At 38.5% G+C, this 22,661-nt stretch overlaps 1 protein-coding gene and 1 non-coding gene across 2 annotated transcripts in view; both read right to left on the minus strand.

Moving 5' to 3' along the window:
• SAR1B (secretion associated Ras related GTPase 1B) overlaps positions 1 to 22,426 on the minus strand; it is a 28,780-nt gene extending 6,354 nt beyond the window's left edge. Inside the window, exons 1-5 of the mRNA XM_068979889.1 lie at positions 22,317 to 22,426; positions 11,785 to 11,860; positions 7,949 to 8,068; positions 2,342 to 2,407; positions 817 to 920 (exon numbers count right to left, since the gene is read on the minus strand). Of these exons, the coding sequence (XP_068835990.1) occupies positions 817 to 920; positions 2,342 to 2,407; positions 7,949 to 8,068; positions 11,785 to 11,842 (348 nt within the window). The 5' untranslated portion in view covers positions 11,843 to 11,860; positions 22,317 to 22,426. The remainder of the gene's footprint in view (positions 1 to 816; positions 921 to 2,341; positions 2,408 to 7,948; positions 8,069 to 11,784; positions 11,861 to 22,316) is intronic.
• Positions 6,228 to 6,334, minus strand: LOC138086754 (U6 spliceosomal RNA). The gene has a single exon (XR_011145450.1). It is a non-coding gene; the product is annotated as a U6 spliceosomal RNA (small nuclear RNA).
• Positions 22,427 to 22,661: the final 235 nt, after the last annotated feature.

The raw sequence follows: 22,661 nt of genomic DNA on the forward strand, positions 1-22,661 counted from the left end.
TCACTGTGACTAGACTCAACACTTTGAAGGTGTGCAGACCTGGTTTCATTTCTAATTCTGCTGCTTTTGAGTTGTGAGATCTTAGACAAATAAGGCTTGCTGAAGTTTAAAGAGAATCTGGAATAGTAGCACCTACCTTACAGAGTTAATCTGAGAATTAAATGAGGTAATATGCATAGTGCCTGGCACAAAGTAGTAACAAAGGAATTCTCCGGCTCTGTTCCATGACCATAAAACTTACCAGGACTTTTCCACATGAATAAGTACTTGTTTGCTTGCTCTTGGTAGAAGCATGGTCGGGTCAACTTTCCATCAAGTCATGGACCTCCCTTCTCTGGGCCCAGGTCTAGCACTGGCCTTGCCTACTGCTCCTGAGCCCCTTTATGAGGCATGTAACCTGAGAGATGGGAGAGGAGGTGGCTACACATGGCCTTGATCACTCCTGGGAATGGTGACAAAGATAGCATGTTATACCGTTTCCAGGTTCTGGCCAACTCCTGGAGAAACCACCTGGAGGACCAGGGGCTTAAGACCAAGCCACTACAGGAATGCAGCAGATATGAAATAAACTGTAAGGGCACACACTGCATAGAATGAGCCTAAGCCTTCAGGAAGGAAATCTTGTTAGTACTCCTCAATAGCCACAGTTACTCCAAGGTACTCCCTCTGCATTCTAAGTAATCTCTGAACTCCACAAATTGTCAGGAGTTACATCAGAGGCTGCAGAAAAGCTACACTCTCATACCTACATCTCTAACCTATTTTCTCAGGCTTACCAGAGTGATTCAACTGTTTAGTTTTAATTATTTAACTTACATCAAGTTCTTCTTTTGATTCTAACAGCCTTTCATGGTCTGCACAATCCACCAGAAATACAATGCCATTGATAGCAGGAAGGTAGTTTTTCCACACTCTTCGAGCTAACAAAAACAATCAGGAGTTAGATTTTATTTGCTGGTCAAACCTAGCAGATGGTTTGACGGAACAGTCCAACAAGATATCAAGTGTAATTAGCCCTTAGCTGCTGCTACATCACTATGTACTTGTTAATCTTTTACCCAGTATTGCCAAAATCTTTCCAGATGACCAAAGAAGAAATTACAGGTTTTCCTTAGTTTGGGCAAGTCAAATATTTCAGTCTGCCCCAGTTTACCCATGTCAGAAGAAGAATTAATATTTGCTTACTAATGGACAAGGATGCACATTAAGTTCATCAGCGGGACCACTACTATTTGTTATATGCAGTATTCATTTCTTTTTGACATTTCTAGTTGCTAGTGATCAAGTCTGGAGTGACAGAAGGAAATTAGTATCAGGTTCAGACTTGTTAAAAAATAAAGCAAATTGTTCTACTCATAGCACAAGTTTATGAAACCATTAGGGTAATTTTTTCCATGACATTCTCTTCTAGAAAAGAAAATATTTTTGAGGGTGCTCTAGAGGAAGGTAACTTTTCTCTCCGGACTTCAGCTTTATAATACACCTTCATATAGAGATGAAGCCTCAACCTCCATTAGGTTCTAAATCTAATCACTATATTCTAGGAATTAGTTTATGTATATTTTAAACATAGATGTATATCTCAAATGTGCTTTCGGCAGCCACAACCTTTGTAGTAGTCATTATTTATGAATTACTATGCAGTGGGTACTGCTAAGTCCTTGTGGGGATATTAAAAAGTAACTAGCATTTCAATCCCAGAAAGTTAGGTAGAGTCTGAAATAAGAAGTCACTCCAATCTTTAGACACGTATACAAATGTACTAATTGCTCGCTAAGTATAGTTGAGAGCACTCCCAGCTGGGAGTGGCTTCTCAGGGGAGGCAGCCACACTTAGCACTGAGCCCTGAAAGTGGGCTACCTGTGTGCTGATGGAGACCACATGAGCACAAGACGGTCTGGTCTGGTTGGAGTCAAGAAAATGACAAAGGAAGAGTGGGAAATAAAGACTCAAAAAGTAAAGTCCGATCAGGTCTTAGAAATCCTGAATACCAGGTCAGTGAATATGGCCTTTATTTTGTAGGTAATGAGTTAGCCAATGAAGGCTTTTCATATGGAGCAATAGAAGCAATAACATGATTATGACAGTAAGAGAGAGGTGGGCTGAAGAAGAGAAAAAATGGAGGTGAAATTTTACTCATATGCTTTATCACCAAAAGCAATTCAGACTTAAAGTGGAGTATCATAAAATCATCCTTTGCATTTAAAGCATTTATCTAGGGGTGATAATTCCTAAAATTTAAGTCTACTCTGGCTTTCCTTGAATAAAATGAGATTTCATGCACTGTAACATAATGATCACATTGTTATTAACTAAAACAACTGTAAGAGTAGAATCTCACCTTGAACATGTCCACCCAAATCAAAAGTTGTAAAGGTCATGCCAGCAATGGTTAGTTCTTCTGAAGCTAAATAATAATACAAAATGTTTTAAAAACATGAAAATTAGAAGTCCATTTCTGGCATATACTGCCATTTAAAGTTTGATTACTTTAATTGCAAAGAAGGTCAAATCAAAAAGGAATTCTTTGTTATAACTACTATATTCCATTTCATATCGCCAGTATAATGCAAGTAATTGGTAATATTCACTTCTAGTATTCAGTGCCCACCACAAATCCAACTTATTTTTTCTCCTCTATCCAGCTGAAACTGACAGTTATTTAAAGTGAATTCAAGTGACTGGTCTAACCTAATTTTTCCTGTAATTCATCTTAAATGATAAAGGTGGAAAAACAGTATTTTCTCACGGCTGTTATATTTCACAGGTGATGGTTTTGGGGCTTCCTAGTGGCTCAGACCATGAAGAATCTGTCTGTAATGTGGGAGACCTGGGTTTGATCCCTGGGTTGGGAAGAGCTCCTGGAGGAGGGCATGGCAACCCACTCCAGTATTCTTGCCTGGAGAATCCCCACAGACACAGGAGCCTGGCGGGCTACAGTCCATGGGGTTGGCAAAGAGTCAGACACAACTGAGTGACTAAGCACACACACACACAGTCTTTAATGGCAAACATAATTATAATAAAAAAATGTGGCTATTATTTCTTCAGATATTTTTTCTGCTCCCTTACTTTCCCTTCTGGGACTTTAGTGATAGGTTTGAACCTTTCTCTCCTCCTTATGTTTGTGTTTCCCTTAAATCCTTGAGCATATTCATAACAGCTGTTTTAGTGTTCATATTTCCGAACTCCATCATCTTTTTGACTTGTGCCATCAGTCTGTTTTTACTGATTGACTTTTCTTCTATTTAGGGATCACACTTTCCTGCTTCTTTGCATGTCTAGTAATTTTTTATTGGATGCTGGATTTTGTTTTATCATTTTCAAGAAAGTTGGACTTTGGGAACTCTCTGGTGGTCCAGGGGTGAAGACTCAGCCATCTCATTGTGGGGACCCTGGTCAGGGAACTAAGATCCTGCAAGCTCCAGTGCATGGTCAAAAAAACCCCCCGAAAAACCCCCAAAATAAGCTGGACTTTGTTCCTTTGCTCTGGCAGGCAGTTAAGCTGCTTGCAGATCAGTTTTCAAGTCTTGTTGCAGCAGATCTGAAGCAGCCTTCACTTGGGAGCTGCGTTAGCCTCATTGCTAAGAGGTGCTTTTTCGGAGTAGTCTACAAGGTCTCTTCTTTCTGGCTGGTGGGTACATGGATTCATAGCTCCGTGTGAGCTCTGGGAATGAACTGGCTAACCGCTTCACTATAACTGTTCTTTTGATGGGCTATGTGTAGTTTTACCCTATGTATGCACAGATTGGTATTCAGCCATGAACATTTCTGGAGTTCTTTCTCTACAGAGCTGTCTGCTCTGTGGTAATCTGCCCAGCAAATTCTAGTCACCTCAGCCTCCCCAAATTCTGGTCTCTTGTCTCAATTCAGTGAGACTACTGGGTTACATTTGGGTTTCTTTTCCCTACACCATGGTCTTAAAATTACCCCTGTGATAAAACTTAGAACAGACAAGGGTTTGTTTTTCTTTCCTCAGGAATCATAGCCCTGTGCTAGCTATTACCCAATATCTGAAAACAGTTGTCGTGTATATTTTTGTCCACTTTTCTAGTCATTTTCAGTGAGAGGGTAATTCCAGCCTCCGTTATTCCCTCACGGACAAAAGCAGAAGGCCGCTACAATTATGGTGAAAGGTTCAGTACAATTGTTAACTATTCAGTATAGCTGAGACCCCAGAGTAGTTTATCTTGCTAAAAAATTCTGTAGGAAGACTGCCAGCTGAATAATTAATACAATTTGTGTTCAAAGCATGATCATTTCCATTAGGAAAAGATAATGCTTGGACATGGCTGGCAAACTCTCTCTGCGGTTACAATCTCTGGTACACTCCCTGCTTTATAAAATGAGTGCCAACTTGACTGTGATACAGAACACTGTTAACATCCCAGTAAGTCCCCTCTGGCCCCTGCCGAGTCAGTCCACACCTCCACTCCCAGAAGCAAGCACTGATCTGGATTCTGTCATCACAGGTTTGTTTTGCCTGTTTTAGAATTTTATATAAATGGCATCATATAGTATATAACTTTTGTGACCAGCCTCTTCCATGCAATATAATATGCATTGTGTGGATCTGGACTTTATTCCTCTTTTTGTTGAATAGAATTCCACTATGCATCTTTTTATGAAAGACATCTGAACTGCTTCCAGTTTGGAGTTAATACAGGTAAAGCTGGTATAACAAATATTCCTGTATGAGGATTTTGGTGAACATATTTTTTCATTTTTCCTAGATAAATATCTAGCAGTGGAACTGCCAGATCATAGGGTAGATACATGTTACCTTTCTCCCATACTCTTAAGAAAAATTTTTATTGGAGTATGGTTGATTTATAATATTGTGTTAGTTTCAGGTGTACAGCAAAGTGAATCATATATATTTATCCATTCTTTTTCAGATTCTCTTCCCATACAGGTTATTACAGAATATTGAGTAGAGTTCCCTGTACTATACAGTAGGCTCGTTAGTTATCTATTTTATATGTAGTGGTGTGTATGTTAATCTGTATCTCCTAATTTATTACTTGTTTCCCCTTTGATAAACCATAAATTTGATTTCAAGATCTGTGAGTCTGTTTTGTAAATAAGTACGTTTGTATCATTTTTTACTAGAGTCCATATATGGCTGATATCATATGATATTTGTCTCTGTCTGACTTGCTTCACTTAATATGATAAATCTCTAGGTCCATCCCTGTTGCTGCAAATGGCATTGTTTCATTCTTTTTTATGGCTAAGTAATCAATCCCTGGGTTAGAAAGAGACCCTGGAGAGGGAAATGGCAACCCACTCCGTTTTTCTTGCCACGGATAGAGGAGCGTGGCAGGCTACAGTCCATGGGGTCACAAACAGTTGGACACAACTGAGTTGACTAAACAGCAGCAACAGCAACATTCCATTGTATATATGCACTACATCTTCTTTACCCATTCCTCTGTTGATGGACATTTGGGTTGCTTCCATGTCCTGACTATTGTAAACAGTGCTGCAGTGAACACTGGGGAGCATGTATCTTTTTAATTATGGTTTTTCTCCAGGTATATGCCCAGGAGTGGGATTCTTGAACCATATGTTAATTCTATATTTAGTTTTTTAAGGAACTGTCACACTCTTCTCCAAAATAGTTGTACCAATTTACATTCCCACCAACAATGTAAGAGGGTTACCTTTTCTCCAAACCCTCTCCAGCCTTTATTGTTTGTAGATTTTTCTGATGAAGGCCATTATGACTGATGTGAGGTGATACCTCACTGTAGTTTTGATTTGCATTTCTCTAATAATTAGTGATGTTGAATGCCTGTTCATGTGCCTTTTGGCCATCCATCTTCTTTGAAGAAACGTCTATTTAGATCTTCTGCCCATTTTTTTATTGGGTGGTTTGTTTTCTTGACATTGAGCTGCATGAGCTGTTTGTGTATTTTGGAGATTAATCCCTTGTCGGTCTCTTGGCAAATATTTTCTCCTATTCTGTGGCTTGTTTTTTATTTTGTTTATGGTTTCTTTGCTATACAAAAGCTTTTACGCTTAATTAGACCCTATTTGTTTATTTTTATTTTCATTACTCTAGAAGTCGATCAAAAAAGATACTGCTGAGATTTACGTCAGAGAGCGTTCTGCCTACATTTTCCTCTAAGAGTTTTATAGTATCCAGTCTTATATTTAGATCTTTAATCCATTTTGAGTTTATTTTTGGTATGGTGTTAGAGAGTATTTTTAATTTCATTCTTAAAAATATGGAACGCTTCACAAATTTGTGTGTCATCCTTCTGCAGGGGCCATGCTTATCTTCTCTGTGTCTTTCTAATTTTAGTATATGTGCTGATGAAGAGAGTATATATAATGCTTTTGATTAACTGAAAAATATAAGCTAAGATGAATATGAGATGCAGGAAGGTTGAGATAACATCTGTTTCGTGCCACTGTTTTTACTCCTAGTACTTAGAACAATGTCTGACATAAAGCAAGTGCTCAAAAAATATTTGTTGAATATATTAAAAAGAACATAAAATTTAAAAAATGACTTATACCTAATATAAGACCACTGTGTAATCTCTTCCAATTCTGCTATTTTTGCAGATAATTTTATATACTCAATTTCACCATGATTTTTCTTTAACAGTATTGTTCTTGTATCAGAATCTTATTTGTCAAGCCCCACTTTCTTCCCCTAACATAAAAAGTACATTTTTTTAAATGTAAAAAAAAAGTATCAATTTTATGAAATCTTCTTTTCCAACTTGACTCACTAACAGTTTTAAAGATAAAATGGTAGTTTGTTTTGTTCTGTTTTCCTTCCTTGTTCTTAGTATATTTACGGAATTAAATTAACTGTTGTATTATTTAATTTTTAGCCCAATTCTCAACTTTATACTCATTTTTAAGGCTGACACTCATTATTTCAAAATCTGTGGATTAGCTTGTCTTAAACTGTCTGTGTAGTTGATTGATAGTCTTTTTAACAGTAAAACAAGTTCATACGTTTTTGTTGTTGTTGTGCTATGCAACATGTGGGATATTAGTTCCCCAACCAAGGACTGAATCTATGTGCCCCCATAGTGGAAGCTCAGACTCTAAACCACTGGACTTCCAGGCAAGTCCCCCACAGGTATTTTAAAATTAGACTTCTGTTTCTAATTTTAAAGTGACTAATTTTGTCACTTTAACTTGACTCTCTCAACAGTACCTACTATGTAATCTTATTAAGAATGATACGTATTAAGTGATTTACAGAATCACTATTAATGTCTTTCAGTTGGCTTTCTAAAAGAAAGCACAGTAAATTATTTTTTAATTACTTTAACATTTCTAGGGAATTCCCTGGTGGTCCAGTGGTTAAGACTTGGCACTTTCACTGCTGTGGGCTCAGGTTCAATCCCTGGTTGAGGGACTAAGATCCTGCAAGCCATGGGGCCTGGCCAAACACAAAATAAAACTTTCTGTAAATGTATCAATATATGCCCGGTTTTTGGAATAAAAATTCTATGGTCTTTATGTTAGAAACAGTTCAGGTTGTTAGACCTAGAAAAATAACTGGTTAATAAGTTAAGAGCTACAGCAAAGTGTAAGACTATAATCTGTCCACTGAATAATGATTAAAATAGTACAGTTCTAAAATGTGAAAGAAATTTAGGTTATATAAGAAAGGTAATGCTGACTATTTATAACCTAAACAATATGTGGTTGAATATACTATCATAATCCCTGAGACAATAACTTTTTAACTCCTCTAGTTGGATAAAGGTATACTAACTATAAGACGATATGAGTATTATTTCAAGATCTAAATATACTCCCTGGAGTTGGGTCACTTATCATTTACTATAATAAGAACAAGTGAAATGACATGATCATAATTTATCCACCAAAAAACAAACAAAACCTTTTGGTTAGGGCCTATGAATTGGAATCACTTCATCAGGTAATACACTGTATGGGAGAATATACTTACTGGGATGTAACGTGGGCACATGTTGTCCAAGTCTGTCATCTTTTAGCATGTGTAGCAATGTTGTTTTTCCTGCATTATCCAATCCAAGAAATACTAGTTTACCAGTTTTCTTATATAATCCTGCAGAGTAAGAGCTATGATTATTCAGTGATATCTGACACAGATTATAGAAATAAAATGACTTTAAATAAAAGTATAATATAATCTTCACAGTTTAGTTATTTGGATACTTTTCCCAATTACCCCAGATTTTTGATAAAGAGACACTTATTAACCTTTTGAACTTCTAAGATTTTATAAATTGGCCTGAAAAAGCTTGGATTTCTAAGCTATATTTAGTTTTGAAGAGCTATTTTAAATCTATTATGATTTGGGATGTCAGATCATTATAAAACTAAACTTTGCCCCAATCAATGAATGTGTGTGACCTAAACTTATCTTGCAATACCAAAATGCCAATTCCCTTGATGATTTAACTTAAATCCTGTTTTAATTTGCCCCTTGACAAATATCTGTGCCCTCTACTAGAGAAACATAAAATACTTGAGATTATATATTTATGAAGCTAGACCAAAAGAAAAATTAGAGTTCTTTTCATTTTTTCCACAGGTAAAAATAAATTATTTTTGACAATCAAAACTACAGTGAGTTTTTTTCAGTAAAAAAAATTTAGTTCACTGTCAAATTTACCTGAGAATAAGGTTAAACTATTCACATGACTGTGTAAAACTAAGCAGCAACAAAAATATCCAAGCACATGATTTTAAATATATCAATCAAGCACTGATAGCCAAAGTGATAGAGAAAGACAGCACCGATTAGTTTACAGTAGACTGAGATTTATTGTAGAATTCCATATTGAGCTTTATATATATATATTTTAAAGACTTCTTAAAGCACTTTTAGGTTTACAACAAAACTCAAAGGAAGGTACAGATATTTCCCATATACCTCTGTCCCCACATATATAGAGGATAGAAGTTTAATGACTTATGTCCATCATTATACAGAATATTTTCACTGCCCTAAAAAGTCTCTGTACTCTGCCTATATATCCACTCTACCCACTGCCCAGCAACCACTCATCTTTTTATGGTCTCCATATTTTTGCCTTCTCTTGAATGTCATGTAGTTGGAATCACACAATATATAGCTTTTCAGATTGGCTTCTTCCACTCAGTAATATGCACGTAAGGTTTCTCCATGTATTTTCATGGCTTGAAAGCCCATTTTCTTTCTCATGCTATATAGTATTCCATTATCTGGCTGTACCACAGTTCATTTATCCATCCACCCACTAAAGGACATCTTGGTTGCTTCCGCGTTTTGGCAATTATGGCTAAAGCTGCTGTAAATATCTCTGTGCAGGTTTCTGGATGGATGTAAATTTTCAGCTCTTTTGGGTAAATACCAAGGAGCACAACTGCTGGACTGAATTGTAAGAGTATGTTTAGTTTCATAAGAGAACAACAAACTGTCTTCCGAAGTGGTTATACCATTTTGTATTACCACCAGTAAAGAATAAGAATTCCTGTTGTTTCACATCCCCACCAACATTTGGTATTGACAACATTTGGTATTGTCAGCATCTGAATTTGGGGCATCTAATAGGTGTGTAGTAGTATTGAACTCTATTTCATCGGAGTATATGAGGACAGGGAACACAGTAGCAACTCAAAAAATTTAATCAGTAAGTGAAAATTTTAAGATATTAGGCAATTACAGATTGGGCTATCCATTTTCTACTAAGTTCATGCCAAAATAACATTTAGTTATATACCCACATTTAAGTTTAAGAAGTAAATTTTTTTTTAAGTCCTAATCACCTATTGACCAACAACCTGGATCCTAAGGAGAAAATTATCTTCCACAGTCATTTGAGCTGGGATACTACAGCTCTCCTTTAATTATGAATACTGACTAATAATCTCTTTAAACCTTTCTATTTCTTAAAAGGTTTCTACATAGATTGCTTCTAACCAATGTACTCAGTCTTACCACCCTAGCTTTTAAATAGTAAAGGTGTACTAGATAAGATTCCAAAGGGGAACAGCTAGAGCGTTTAATCTTTCAACTGGATTGAACTAAGTTTCTGTTCTGTGGTAGGCACTGTTAAACATTTGCATACATTATTTCACTTAATCCTCAACTCTGTATAGGGGCATCATTATTGTCTTTTTTACAGAGGCGAAATGAAGACTCATTTAACTTATTTACTCAAATGCTGAAGTCAGGTCTGAGATTTGAACCCATGTCTGATGCCAGACCTTTGGTTCATTTCCATTTCTCTACACTGCCTCCTGATATTAGCACTATTAACGTTCTTGTTCCTGACTGTGATGCAATCCTTTTGCCTTTTCAACATAATTCAGGATAGATTCATTGTTCTGTAAAATAAGATACAGATTCCAACCTGTTATAATCCAAAACATCAGCAAAATAAACTTTAAAAACCCCTATTTCAGACCCAGTTCTTACAAATATGTGACAAAATACTTAAGAATTCTCTTGGAGGTAGTATAGCGAAATCTGACATTTGACTTGTGGTAGAGCAACAGTATAAAAATAATGTGAGGAATTTTATTTTTAAAACATAAAAACATTCTGAGTTTTTTTAAAATTTGCAAATATTAAGGTTCAACTAAGAAATAAAAGTACAGTAACAAAACTTGATCTTATACTTTTATCCTTTTAATATATAGTAGTCAAAATTTATATTTCCCAAGCAAAATTTACATCCTCAGTTAAGATTATGTTTGTGGAGAAAGAAATATTTATATAGAAGATATCATCCCATAAGTACAGTTGTGGCCAGTTTGAACTACATTTATCAATCTTTAATTACATGAAATGCTTCTCTTTCTGCCAATTCACATTAAAGCAAAATTTGAAAACAGGGGACTAGAAATATTTTCGTTAATTATTGCAATGGTAAAGTTGTGTATATCCCAACATAAAAGTTAATGAAAAGTCTGTCCTGGGGGGGGGAAAAAAGCCTGTTTCACTGAAAAATGTGAGAAGTCAAGGGTGTCAATAAAAGAAGGTTTTTCCTATCTGTAAAATCTATAAAGAGAAGAAAATCACTAGTCAGAATCTCTGGGTGAACAAGTCTCATTTAGTAGGTTAAAAAATGCCATTTATAATATATGAGGTACTTGATGGAACATGAATTTTTATTAAAAAAGCAAAAATAATAATGTCTTGGATTCCTGTGAGGATTACCTGAGATAAAAGATGTAAAGCTCTTATAGAAACTGGCTAATAAATGGTAGCTGTTCCTGCTAGTAATATGCTTATCAACAACCTTGCTTGCTTGCTAAGCTGCTTCAGTTGTGTCCAACTCTGTGTGACCCCATAGACGGCAGCCCACCAGGCTCCTCCGTCCCTGGGATTTTCCAGGCAAGAACACTGGAGTGGGTTGCCATTTTCTTCTCCAATGCATGAAAGTGAAAAGTTAAAGTGATGTTGCTCAGTTGTGTCCGACTCTTAGTGACCCCATGGACTGCAGCCCACCAGGCTCCTCCGTCCATGGGATTTTCCAGGTCCAGGCAAGAGTACTGGAGTGGGGTGCCATCGCCTTCTCTGATCAACAACCTTAGGAGGTAGGAATTGTTAATCATTTTACACATAAGGAAATTAAGGCTAAAGTGGAGAAAGCAATTTATCTAAGATTACTTCATAACAGGTATAATGAGTAGTTGAATGTGTTGTATGATTCCAAAGCCCACATCCGTAACTACTGGGTTACATATAAAGCGGCTCTAGACAAATAAAAGACACTTTTATATAAGTAGGATTAAATGGGATAACAAAAGGGAACAAAGGGCCAACATTACCTAGAAACTGTAGCACACTGCTGAAACCACTGTAAATCCAGTCAAATATGAAGGACATAGCCAAATCTGATAGGGTCTGGAAAAAAAAGTGGGATTTCGTAGTCAATATTAAATAGCAATGACATTAAACATCAACTGTGAGTAACTAATTCTACAGCAACCTTACTACAAAGAGTTAAATACTCTTCCAGGCCAGTCTAACCTGGTGTATGCTGCTGCTGCTAAGTCGCATCAGTTCAGTTCTGTCGCTCAGTCATGTCCGACTCTTTGTGACCCCATGAATCGCAGCACACCAGGCCACCCTGACCATCACCAACTCCCGGAGTTCACTCAGACTCACGTCCATCGAGTCAGTGATGCCATCCAGCCATCTCATCCTCTGTCGTCCCCTTCTCCTCCTGCCCCCAATCCCTCCCAGCATCAGAGTCTTTTCCAACGAGTCAACTCTTCTCATGAGGTGGCCAAAATACTGGAGTTTCAGCTTTAGCATCATTCCCTCCAAAGAAATCCCAGGGCTGATCTCCTTCAGAATGGACTGGTTGGATCTCCTTGCAGTCCAAGGGACTCTCAAGAGTCTTCTCCAACACCACAGTTCAAAAGCATCAATTCTTCGGCACTCAGCTTTCTTCACAGTCCAACTCTCACATCCATACATGACCACTGGAAAAATCACAGCTTTGACTAGACGGACCTTTGTTGGCAAAGTAATGTCTCTGCTTTTGAATGTACTATCTAGGTTGGTCATAATTTTTCTTCCAAGGAGTAAGCGTCTTTTAATTTCATGGCTGCAATCAGCATCTGCAGTGATTTTGGAGCCCCCCAAAATAAAAGTCTGACACTGTTTCCACTGTTTCCCCATCTATTTCCCATGAAGTGATGGGACCAGATGCCATGATCTTCGTTTTTTGAATGTTGAGCTTTAAGCCAATTTTTTCCCTCTCCTCTTTCACTTTCATCAAGAGGCTTTTTAGGTCCTCTTCACTTTCTGCCATAAGGGTGGTGTCATCTGCATATCTGAGGTGATTGATATTTCTCCCAGCAATCTTGATTCCAGCTTGTGCTTCTTCCAGCCCAGCGTTTCTCATGATGTACTCTGCATAGAAGTTAAATAAGCAGGGTGACAATATACAGCCTTGACGTACTCCCTTTCCTATTTGGAACCAGTGTGTTGTTCCATGTCCAGTTCTAACTGTTGCTTCCTGACCTGCATACAGATTTCTCAAGAGGCAGGTCAGGTGGTCTGGTATTCCCATCTCTTTCAGAATTTTCCACAGTTTATTATGATCCACACAGTCAAAGGCTTTGGGATAGTCAATAAAGCAGAAATAGATGTTTTCCTGGAACTCTCTTGCTTTTTCCATGATCCAGCAGATATTGGCAATTTGATCTCTGGTTCCTCTGCCTTTTCTAAAACCAGATTGAACATCTGGATGTTCACAGTTCATGTATTGCTGAAGCCTGGCTTGGAGAATTTTGAGCATTACTTTACTAGTGTGTGAGATGAGTCCAACTGTGCAGTAGTTTGAGCATTCTTTGGCATTGCCTTTCTTTGGGATTGGAATGAAAACTGACCTTTTCCAGTCCTGTGGCCACTGCTGAGTTTTCCAAATCTGCTGGCATATTGAGTGCAGCACTTTCACAGCATCATCTTTCAGGATTTGAAATAGCTCAACTGCAATTCTATCATCTCCACTCGTGATGCTTTCTAAGGCCCGCTTGACTTCACATTCCAGGATGTCTGGCTCTAGGTGAGTGATCACACCTTCGTGATTATCTTGGTCGTGAAGATCTTTTTTGTACAGTTCTTCTGTGTATTCTTGCCACCTCTTCTTAATATCTTCTGCTTCTGTTAGGTCCATACCATTTCTGTCCTTTATTGAGCCCATCTTTGCATGAAATGTTCCCTCTAATTTCTCTAATTTCTTAGAAGTTACTATTTTATAAGTTGAAAATTGCAACTTCTTCTACTATTATCATTTTAGGTCATGGAGAAATTGAGACTTAAGAGAAAATATATACAAGTGGCTTATCTTTTCTGAAGATTTTTAGATATATGCTTTTTGAAGGAAAATTTTAATAATTTAAAATATATTTTAATTTTATATTAAATATAAGTATATTTAATATAAAATTTAATATATGTTATGGTGTATACTATATTATATATTATAATAATTTTCACTGTAGAGAATCAGATAAAGCAGTGGTGTGCTGAGTTTTTTTTCTTTCTAATTCAATACATACTCACCTAGCTCATATTACATCCAGGGTCCTAAGTTAGACATTATGGGGAATACAAATACTGATGACAAACATGGCTCATTCTCTCAAAAAGGTTATAGAGTGATAAAGTAGCTACACAAGTACAACTAAAAAATGTTACAACTGAATAGGATATTATCTAAAATGGTAATAACTCACCCTATAGAGTTTCAAGAATTATTCAAGCACAAGGGGAGGGGGGGAAATGCCCATATTGTAAATCCTAAGGTACTAGGGGAGTAATAATCATAAGAGCATAGAAACAAAACAATAAAAATAAATAACAGAGAGATGAGGTGGGCTTCCCTGGTAGCTCAGTGGTAAAGAATCCTATGTCTCCTGCCTGTACAGGAGACACGGGTTTGATCCCTGAGCTGGGACGATCCCACAAACTGCGGAGGAACTAAGCCCCCCTGTGCACCACAGCTATTGAGTCTGTGCTCTAGAGCCGGGAGCCACAACTATTGAGACCACAGGCCATAGCTACTGAAGCTTGTGAACCCTAGAGCCCATGTTCCCCAACAAGAGGAGCCCCCACAATAAAAGCCCGTGTACCTCAACTAGAGAGTTTCCCGTGCTTACTGCAACTAGATCAAAGCCCATGGAGCAACAAAGACTCACCACAGCCAAAAATAAATTACAAATGAAAAAAAGACATGAGGTATGTGTGTGCATACTAACAGAAAGAGGTACAGTGAAATGAAAGTCCCTCAGTCATGTCTGACTCTTTGCGACTCTGTGGACTATACGGTCCATGGGATACTCTAGGCCAGAATACTGGAGTGGGGAGCCTTTCCCTTCTCCAGGGGATCTTCCCAACCCTGGGATCGAACTGGGGTCTCCCGCATTGCAGGCAGATTCTTTACCAGCTGAGCCACAAGGGAATCCTGAAAGAGGTATATTATGCTACAAGTAACACTTTATATTATGTATGAAAACAAGAGAAAACCAGTCCTGCTTGTCTCAACATTCAGAATCCTATTTTCACAGCTCTGTGGTGACAACTGCTCAGTCGCTTCAGTCGTGTCCGACTCTGTGCGACCCCAGAGACGGCAACCCACCAGGCTCCCCCATCCCTGGGATTCTCCAGGCAAGAACACTGCAGTGGTGACAGCAGGGTACAGCTAAGGAAAGGTTTCTTGGATGGTGATTGGGTACCCATAGCCTGAATGGGTACAGAAAATGTCAGGACTGTTGGATGATGTAACTGGCATTAGGGGATTGAGTCTGAGAGTTAAAATCAATGGGTGCTAATTAGTGATGCAGAAGCCAGATTGATAAACAAATCTGAGATTAAATTTAGACATTTGGTTTTCATGCTGGCTACTTTTAATATGTGAACATAAGAAACTGCTGAATCTGCATTTCAATTTAATAAAACGGAGCAAAACAAAAAAATACCAGCTACCATTTATTAAACCTCTGTGAGCAGTATGGTCTAGAGGTTAAGAGGAGCAGCTCTGGAGCTAAGACTTTACTAATATTTTAAGTAACTTATTTCACTTTCCTCATCTGTAAAATGGGGATAGCAATACCTATCTGAGATGGTTGTTGTGAAGATTAATTACTATACACAAAGCATTTAGAATTGAGCATGGAGGAAGCACTCAATTTTAGCTGCTATTACTATTATTTCTTCCACTACATGGCCTACAGTACTAGGCACTTTACAAATATCATCACTAAACACCTCAACAACCTTTCAGAATAAATACATTATTGACTGCATTTTGCAGAAGCTGAAGCTACCAGTAAGTAAAATTTAACTTCTAGTGATTGGCACATCTACGTTTCAAACATGAGTTTGACTTCCACATCCATCCCCTTTTCCTTACATTGCATTGGCTCTCTAAAGCTTTATAAAAATAGTTTTAAAGGTTTAAAGTTATTTAAATCATTATATAACATTTTAAAATTACTCCAGCTCATGACTCTGACATGTAATTCCTTCTTCTGCCTCACATCCCACGGCCAGTCATTCCTTAGTTCTATCAATTTCTGCATTTTCTTTGATTCTCACAGGAGCCACCTGGTTAAAATCCTTGTGTCAGTTCCCTAAACTACCATCTTAACATCAAAATGTGTTTCTACCCAGTTGTACATGCCCTCCAGAGTAGATTCACCAAACTGTCATCTCAGACTTGTTGCATAGTCAGGGTGACTGTAACTCCCAGTTGGCTGGGGACAGTCTCAGTAAAGTTATTTCAGTGTAATCATTAATAGTACTTCCCTTCTCAAAAGGGTCCTGATGGAAGTGTTAAATTATATGGCCGTTCTGCTTGTGGATGGAGAGCCACTGGAGGTTTGTGAGCTGAGAAATGATACAGTCAAACTCCTTGGTCTAGTGTTCCACATCCTACTTGCAGCTACCTTTCCAAGCTTATAATACGTATTACTTCCCTACTTGTAGCTTTCCCTGGGCTCAAGTAAACTGCTTGCTGGCGACCTGTGCTTTACCTTAAAACATCTGCCCATTATCCTTCCAGGCATCAGAATCTTTTCCCATTATCTCTGCCTAAAGTCTCCTTGCCAAATGCTATGGAAGAAACTAATTCTCACTTGAGATAGTCTTCAAGGTACAGATACGAGTGGAAGAACCAACAGAACCCAGGAAGGGTAAAAGAACTAGAAGAGACAGGCAAGAAAAGCAGTCAGTCACAGGATATGCACAGGTGTCACTGCTTGCTTTGCTGACGGAGGCAGCTGCTGGGAGCATGAGCAGCTTCCAGCCAGGGGTCTAGCAGAGCTGTGTGCCCTTGAGCAAATTACCATCTCTCAGGGTGTTTTATGAGCAAACAAGACAAAATGCACAAAGTAAGTATTTAAAATGTGGCCTCTGTTATTAATATTATTGAGAACAGAATGAGATGGAAGTTAGCAGGTGAAGTGAGGAAATTCTTCTGGCAAAAAATTTGAAATAATTTGGGTGAGGGAAGTGAGATTTTCTTCTTAGGGGAGGGTGAGGCTTGATAATGTTGATAAACTGAAAGGAAGGAGCTTGTGGCAAGGAATAAGTTAAAGATGAGAAAGAAGGAATTGACCAAAAGGGGCAAGATCTCAAGAGGAGCCTGGGCAGAGAGCATGCTCTCTTTCTCTAAGATGAAAAGGAAGGAAGGCCAGGAAAGGTGAAGGAGTGTAGAGAAATTCTGAGGAGCAGATTGAGGATTAGAATAGCTACTGTGGGGGAAAGATCAAGTTAAAAGATGACTAAAAAGAGCCAATTGCTAAGACTGAAACATTCACAGCAGTGCCAGTCTGCACGGACTTCTATCCCTCCCGCTGCTTCCCCAGCCCCGCCCCAGCAGTGCTCAGCTTTAGAGAATAAGGAGCAAATGTGTATTAGGGACTTCAGAAGAGCAAATCAGAAAAGGGGAACAAGAATCTGAGAGCACTAGTGTCAGAGGCTGAAGTGGTCTGATCAGAAGTTCAGGCTGCGTGGATAAAGTTACAAAGGTAGACAAAGTGGGGGAATGGGTGGGGATCAAAAGCAGGCTTCTCACAGAATAAAACTGGAAGGACAGAGGGAGAGTCTTCAGCTAAAAATGGCAGATGCAGACGTAGTGAAAGGGTGAAAGAAGTGAAAGGTGGTCAGAATTGTGCCAGCAAAGTGGAGGAACATGTGGGCTCAGAATTTAAGGGAGGTCTGAGTGGTGGCAAGCGCCAGAGTACTGTCCACGCTGACAGGCAGTGGAATCACCGGAAGATTGGAGGGGAGCATTACAGAAAGCAGGACCCTGAGTCAAGTGGCAAAGTCCTCACTGGAGAAGACTGCTTGTAGGTGAGAGACAGGGAGGGTAGAGAGGGTAAGAGGGTAGAGAGGGTAGCTATACAGGTAAATGCATTTATGGTGTAAGGATTTGCTTTTGTAAAATTTGTCCCAAGATAACTGATAACATATATGGGGAAACTCTTCTTCAGAAATTAATGAGATATTTATATTTCTATAAAGTCATGGCTTCTGAGATCTTTAAAACAAGCTAGGAGTCATTAGTCATTTTAAAGTAGAGGTAAAAATGCCAACTAAGAGTAAAAGTTACTTAGCCGCAATCAGATACCTGAGCCCTGAGAACAGGTTACACAACACCATGGATACACTATTAAGACATGTGAAAAGCAAAGGTCAAGAACAAGGAAACATATACACGTCAGCAGATTTATTTATTGCATGAACACCAAACAGGAAAAATCGCTCCACAGATTAGAAAAGTGATCTACTCAAGTAATAACGAAAATCAGTGCAAAGGGTGTAATGGAAAATAAATTCTCAGATTACAAATAACTTCTGAAAGCCTTGCCACATTAAACTTATAAGGATGATTCCATTTATATGAAATAGTCCAGAATAGTCAAGTCTTTAGAGTCAGTACATTAGTGGTTGTCAGACTCGGGGGAAGGTGAAATTGGGAGTGGCTAATGAGTACTGGGTTTCTTTTGGGGCGATGAAAATGTTTCTGGAGTTACTGGTGATGGTTGCACAACATGATTAAACTAAAAACACTCAATTGTACACTTACAATGCTAAGTAGTGTATGTACAACTATCTTTTATGGTATGTACTCTCTTTCAATAAAATTATTATTAAAAAATTAAAGAACCAACCCATTGGAAAAGACCCTGATCTGGGAAAGACTGAAGGCAGGAGGAGAAGGGGATGACAGAGGATGAGATGGTAGGATGGCATCACCAACTCAAGGGACATGAGTTTGAGCAAGCTCTGGGAGACAACAGGCAGGGAAGCCTAGTGTGCTGCAGTCCATGGGGTCACAAAGAGTTGGACAGGACTGAGTGCCTGAACAACAACAAAGTAATTTGGGCTTCTCAGATGGCTCAGTGGTAGAGAATCCACCTGCCAATTCAGGAGAATGGGTTTGATCCCTGGGTCAGGATGATCCCCTGGAAAAGGAAATGGCAACCCACTCCAGTATTCTTGCCTGGGAAATCCTATGGACAGAAGAGCCTGACAGGCTTTAGTCCATGGGGTTGCAAAAGAGTCGGATATGACCTGGCAACTAAACAACAACAATATAAGTAATTTAGCAAAATCATTTAGGTGTGAACTTTTAAAAAAGAGAAAAAATAAACATAAGATGACAAGATACAAATACTCCAAAAAGCAGTGCTGGTAGAAAATAAAAACTAGGATATTCTAAGGAGATAAATCCTATTGAGAATAGGATTCGAGAGTAAATACATTAATAACTTTGGGAAGCAAAGCATGGTAGAGCTGTGGTAAAATGGATGGAGTAGAATGGATGTCCTAGATTTTTAAAAATCTAAACTGAATGTGCATCACTGCCTCTTACCCGGCCGTATTACATGGCATGCAGAACTTCCCCCACCAGGGACTGAACCTGTGCCTCTGTGGTGGAAGCATGGAGTCTTAACCACTAGATCACCAGGAAGTCCTAAATGTGCTTCTTTTGAAATACTGTAATTTCATCCTGGGAAAGCCAATCTTCATGAGCCCCAGTTTGCTCTTCGATGTAGGGGAAATACCGCCTGCCTCACAGAGTGTTAAGAATGATTAAATACGATAACATACATGAAAATACTTTGAATACACCATATAAGGTGGTATTAATTTAGACTAAATCGATTGAAAATCAAAGCACAGAACTTTCAATGCCAATTTTGAAATCAACTTCAATATTAATACTACTAAGAAAAAGGTTTTTAATGATGTTCTGATTTTACTTTAAATATTAACAACATCACTGTCACCAGAAAACCACTAGAATAGTTTCTTTCAAATCCAGCTAAGGAAATTTCAGTAGAAGAGATTGATCACAACTTTCTACACAATTTTGTCAGCCTTACAAAGTGCACAAATTCCATAAGATCAGCATACTATCTGTAAACCAATTTAGGAACTATAAATACCCCTCTCTCAGTTTCAAACAGTACTAGAAATACAAAGGCCAAATTCTGGCCATGTTTTGTAGAATTTCAACAAGGCCGTGGGCCTTGGTCCCTCGGGGATCTAGAGGATTGTTTCCAGGCCTCTACACCCCACACACTCTCCTTAAGTCCTTTACATAAAAATGTCATAGTATTTGCATACAGTCTTCGCACTTCCTCTAATATACTTTAAATAATCTCTCAATTACTTAAAGTATCTAACACAAGCAAATAGTTGTAAATGCAATGTAAATGCCATGTAAATAGTTGTCAGCACTTGGCAAATTGAAGTTTTGCTTTTTCAAACTTTCTGGAATTTTTTTCCCCCAAATATTTTCCATCCATTCTTGAATCCTCAGAAACAGAATCCATGGATAAGGAGGGCCAATGTCCATACTAAAAGTTTGGACACTGACGATGTTGAATGTTTAAAAATAAGACTGCTTTTAAATACCCACCCCTAAAATTATTAGATTTTCTTTTTATAGCCTTTAAAGTACTGAAATAGTGATGCAAATAAAAAACTCAAGAAAACATTTGGGGACTGAATGTTTAGCCATTATAAAAATGGAACTAAATCTTTTGGTTCATGTAATGAACAAAAAGTACATACTCCATTTTTCTTTAAGGAAAAGTGATGCTCGACTGAAATAAGGTTAAATCTATGACAGATATAAGTTGGATTTTTTTAAGAGGAAGAGAGAAAAAAGTATATATTTTTAAAAGCTGTGAGGGACTTCCCTGGCAGTTCAGTGGTTAAGACTTAGAGGCCTTCCAATGCAGGGGTTGTGGATGAGATCCCTGGTCGGGGAGCTAAGATCCCACATGCCTCCTGGCCAAGAGACCAAACCATAAAAATGTAAGCAATACTGTAACAAATTCAATAAAGACTGTAACAATGGCCCACGTCAAAAAAAAGCTTAAAAGTACTAACTTACCTATAATGAATTAAAATAAAAACTGACATAAGCAATGGCTAATTCAATCATTAAAATACTTTTAACTCAAATTGTACTAAAAGCTACATACAAGGATTAATACCATGATCTGAAAATTATTTGCTTAGTAACGTTTTGCAGAAAAATAATTTAAATTACTTTCAGCAAGTGTACTTAAGAGGGTGGAGAAATAATCATTACTACAGAATTCTGATTTATAAGCTTCAAATATATTGCACTGATTTCCATTTCTGATAGCCTATTCTTTGGTCTCAATTCTTGCTCAAAGTGCAAGGCAAAGGAGTTAAAATGTACCCTATATAAACTGCTAATCTGCATAATTAATAACTGCTTCTCCAATATTTCTAAAATGATGGCAACACCTTCCTCTTCCACAAACTCAGGAAACATCAAAGAACTATCCTAAAGTTTTTAAAATTAAAAATATTTTGATGACAATGCAAGTCCACTAAAATATTTGATATACAAATTATTTTGAAATAGCACCACTAATTGTTGACAAAATGTAAACCTTCCTTATTCCTCATCTGTAAAATAGAGATACTACTACTTCCTCAGTGGATTGCTGTATGGAACTAAACTTTTTGGTTCGTGTAATGAACAAAAAGTACATTAGCGCCTTACACATAGTAGACAACAAATGTTCCTGTCCCTTTTTCATTTGCCTCATTGCGACTCTAATTGGTGTTCTAACACTGAACGCAGGACAGTCTTCAGTGTGAGATAAAAATGTGCAACTAATAATAGGTTTACTTTTTCAAATTAAAAGTATTTCTTCAGCTCATTGTGTCCAATGTACCTAATACCTTAAAATTCCTGACGAGTCTGGTTCTTTTGGTCAACGATGTCAAGAGTTTCAGCTGTTGTCAAAGTATTTAAACCTTGTTGGAAACTCTTGGGACAGTCTGTAAATAATTGCAGCTTTCCCCCAAGAGTATAGTGTATCTTTTCCCATTCAACTGGGACTTGGGCAATGGGAAAACGTTAACTACTACTAGTAGTAGGGAAAGCTCGATTTGTCCCCACACTATGTGGGAAAGTTGAAAACAACACCTCGCGTCACTGCCTCTGAGCTGTCAATGATCCCCGCAGCCTTCACCTTACCTGGTAAGGAAACTGAGGCTAAGGGCAAGGAAGGGCTTGGCTGCAGTTCAGAGTCATCTCTTTGATTCCTGAAATAACCCATTTGACAGCAGTGGTGTCCTTTCCAGATGGTCGTCAGAGTGGCCCCGCGAAGCACGAAAGGAACCTGTCGTCTTTCCCGCCGCCAGATTCCAGGGCGAAAAACAGGAGCCCCTTCCCCGCCCTGCTATAGGCAGGGGTATCGAGTGGGCCCAGCCCCAAAGGCGCTCCTTCCCCGGGATCGACAGCTGCCGCCAGCCAGTTCTCCCGGGACGAGAGGCCGCCACTTACCTGCGGTTGGAGAAAACGCAATTCCTTGCTTGGAGTCGGCCCTATTCACTCCGACACCGAACTGCAAAGAGCGATGGCTGCCGCGGCCTTAGTTCGCGTTAGCTCCTTCCGGGCCGGCGGGTGCTTCACTCCCGAAGGTTCGCAGGACAGCAGTGTCGCGCGCCTGCAGTTCCGCCTTCCGGCGGTTCCGCGGACAGTCCCATGGCTGACTGCGCTCTGGGCTGGGACATGCTGCCCACACAGGCCTGAAGGAGTTTCAGGCAGAGAAGGTAACACCGGTTCTTAGCTTGGGGAAATTATACGTGACATCCTCTTTTCTTTCTTTCTTTAAGAAATAATAATAAA

The sequence above is a fragment of the Capricornis sumatraensis genome, chromosome 9 (assembly GCF_032405125.1).
Source record: "Capricornis sumatraensis isolate serow.1 chromosome 9, serow.2, whole genome shotgun sequence".
Lineage (NCBI taxonomy): Eukaryota > Metazoa > Chordata > Mammalia > Artiodactyla > Bovidae > Capricornis > Capricornis sumatraensis.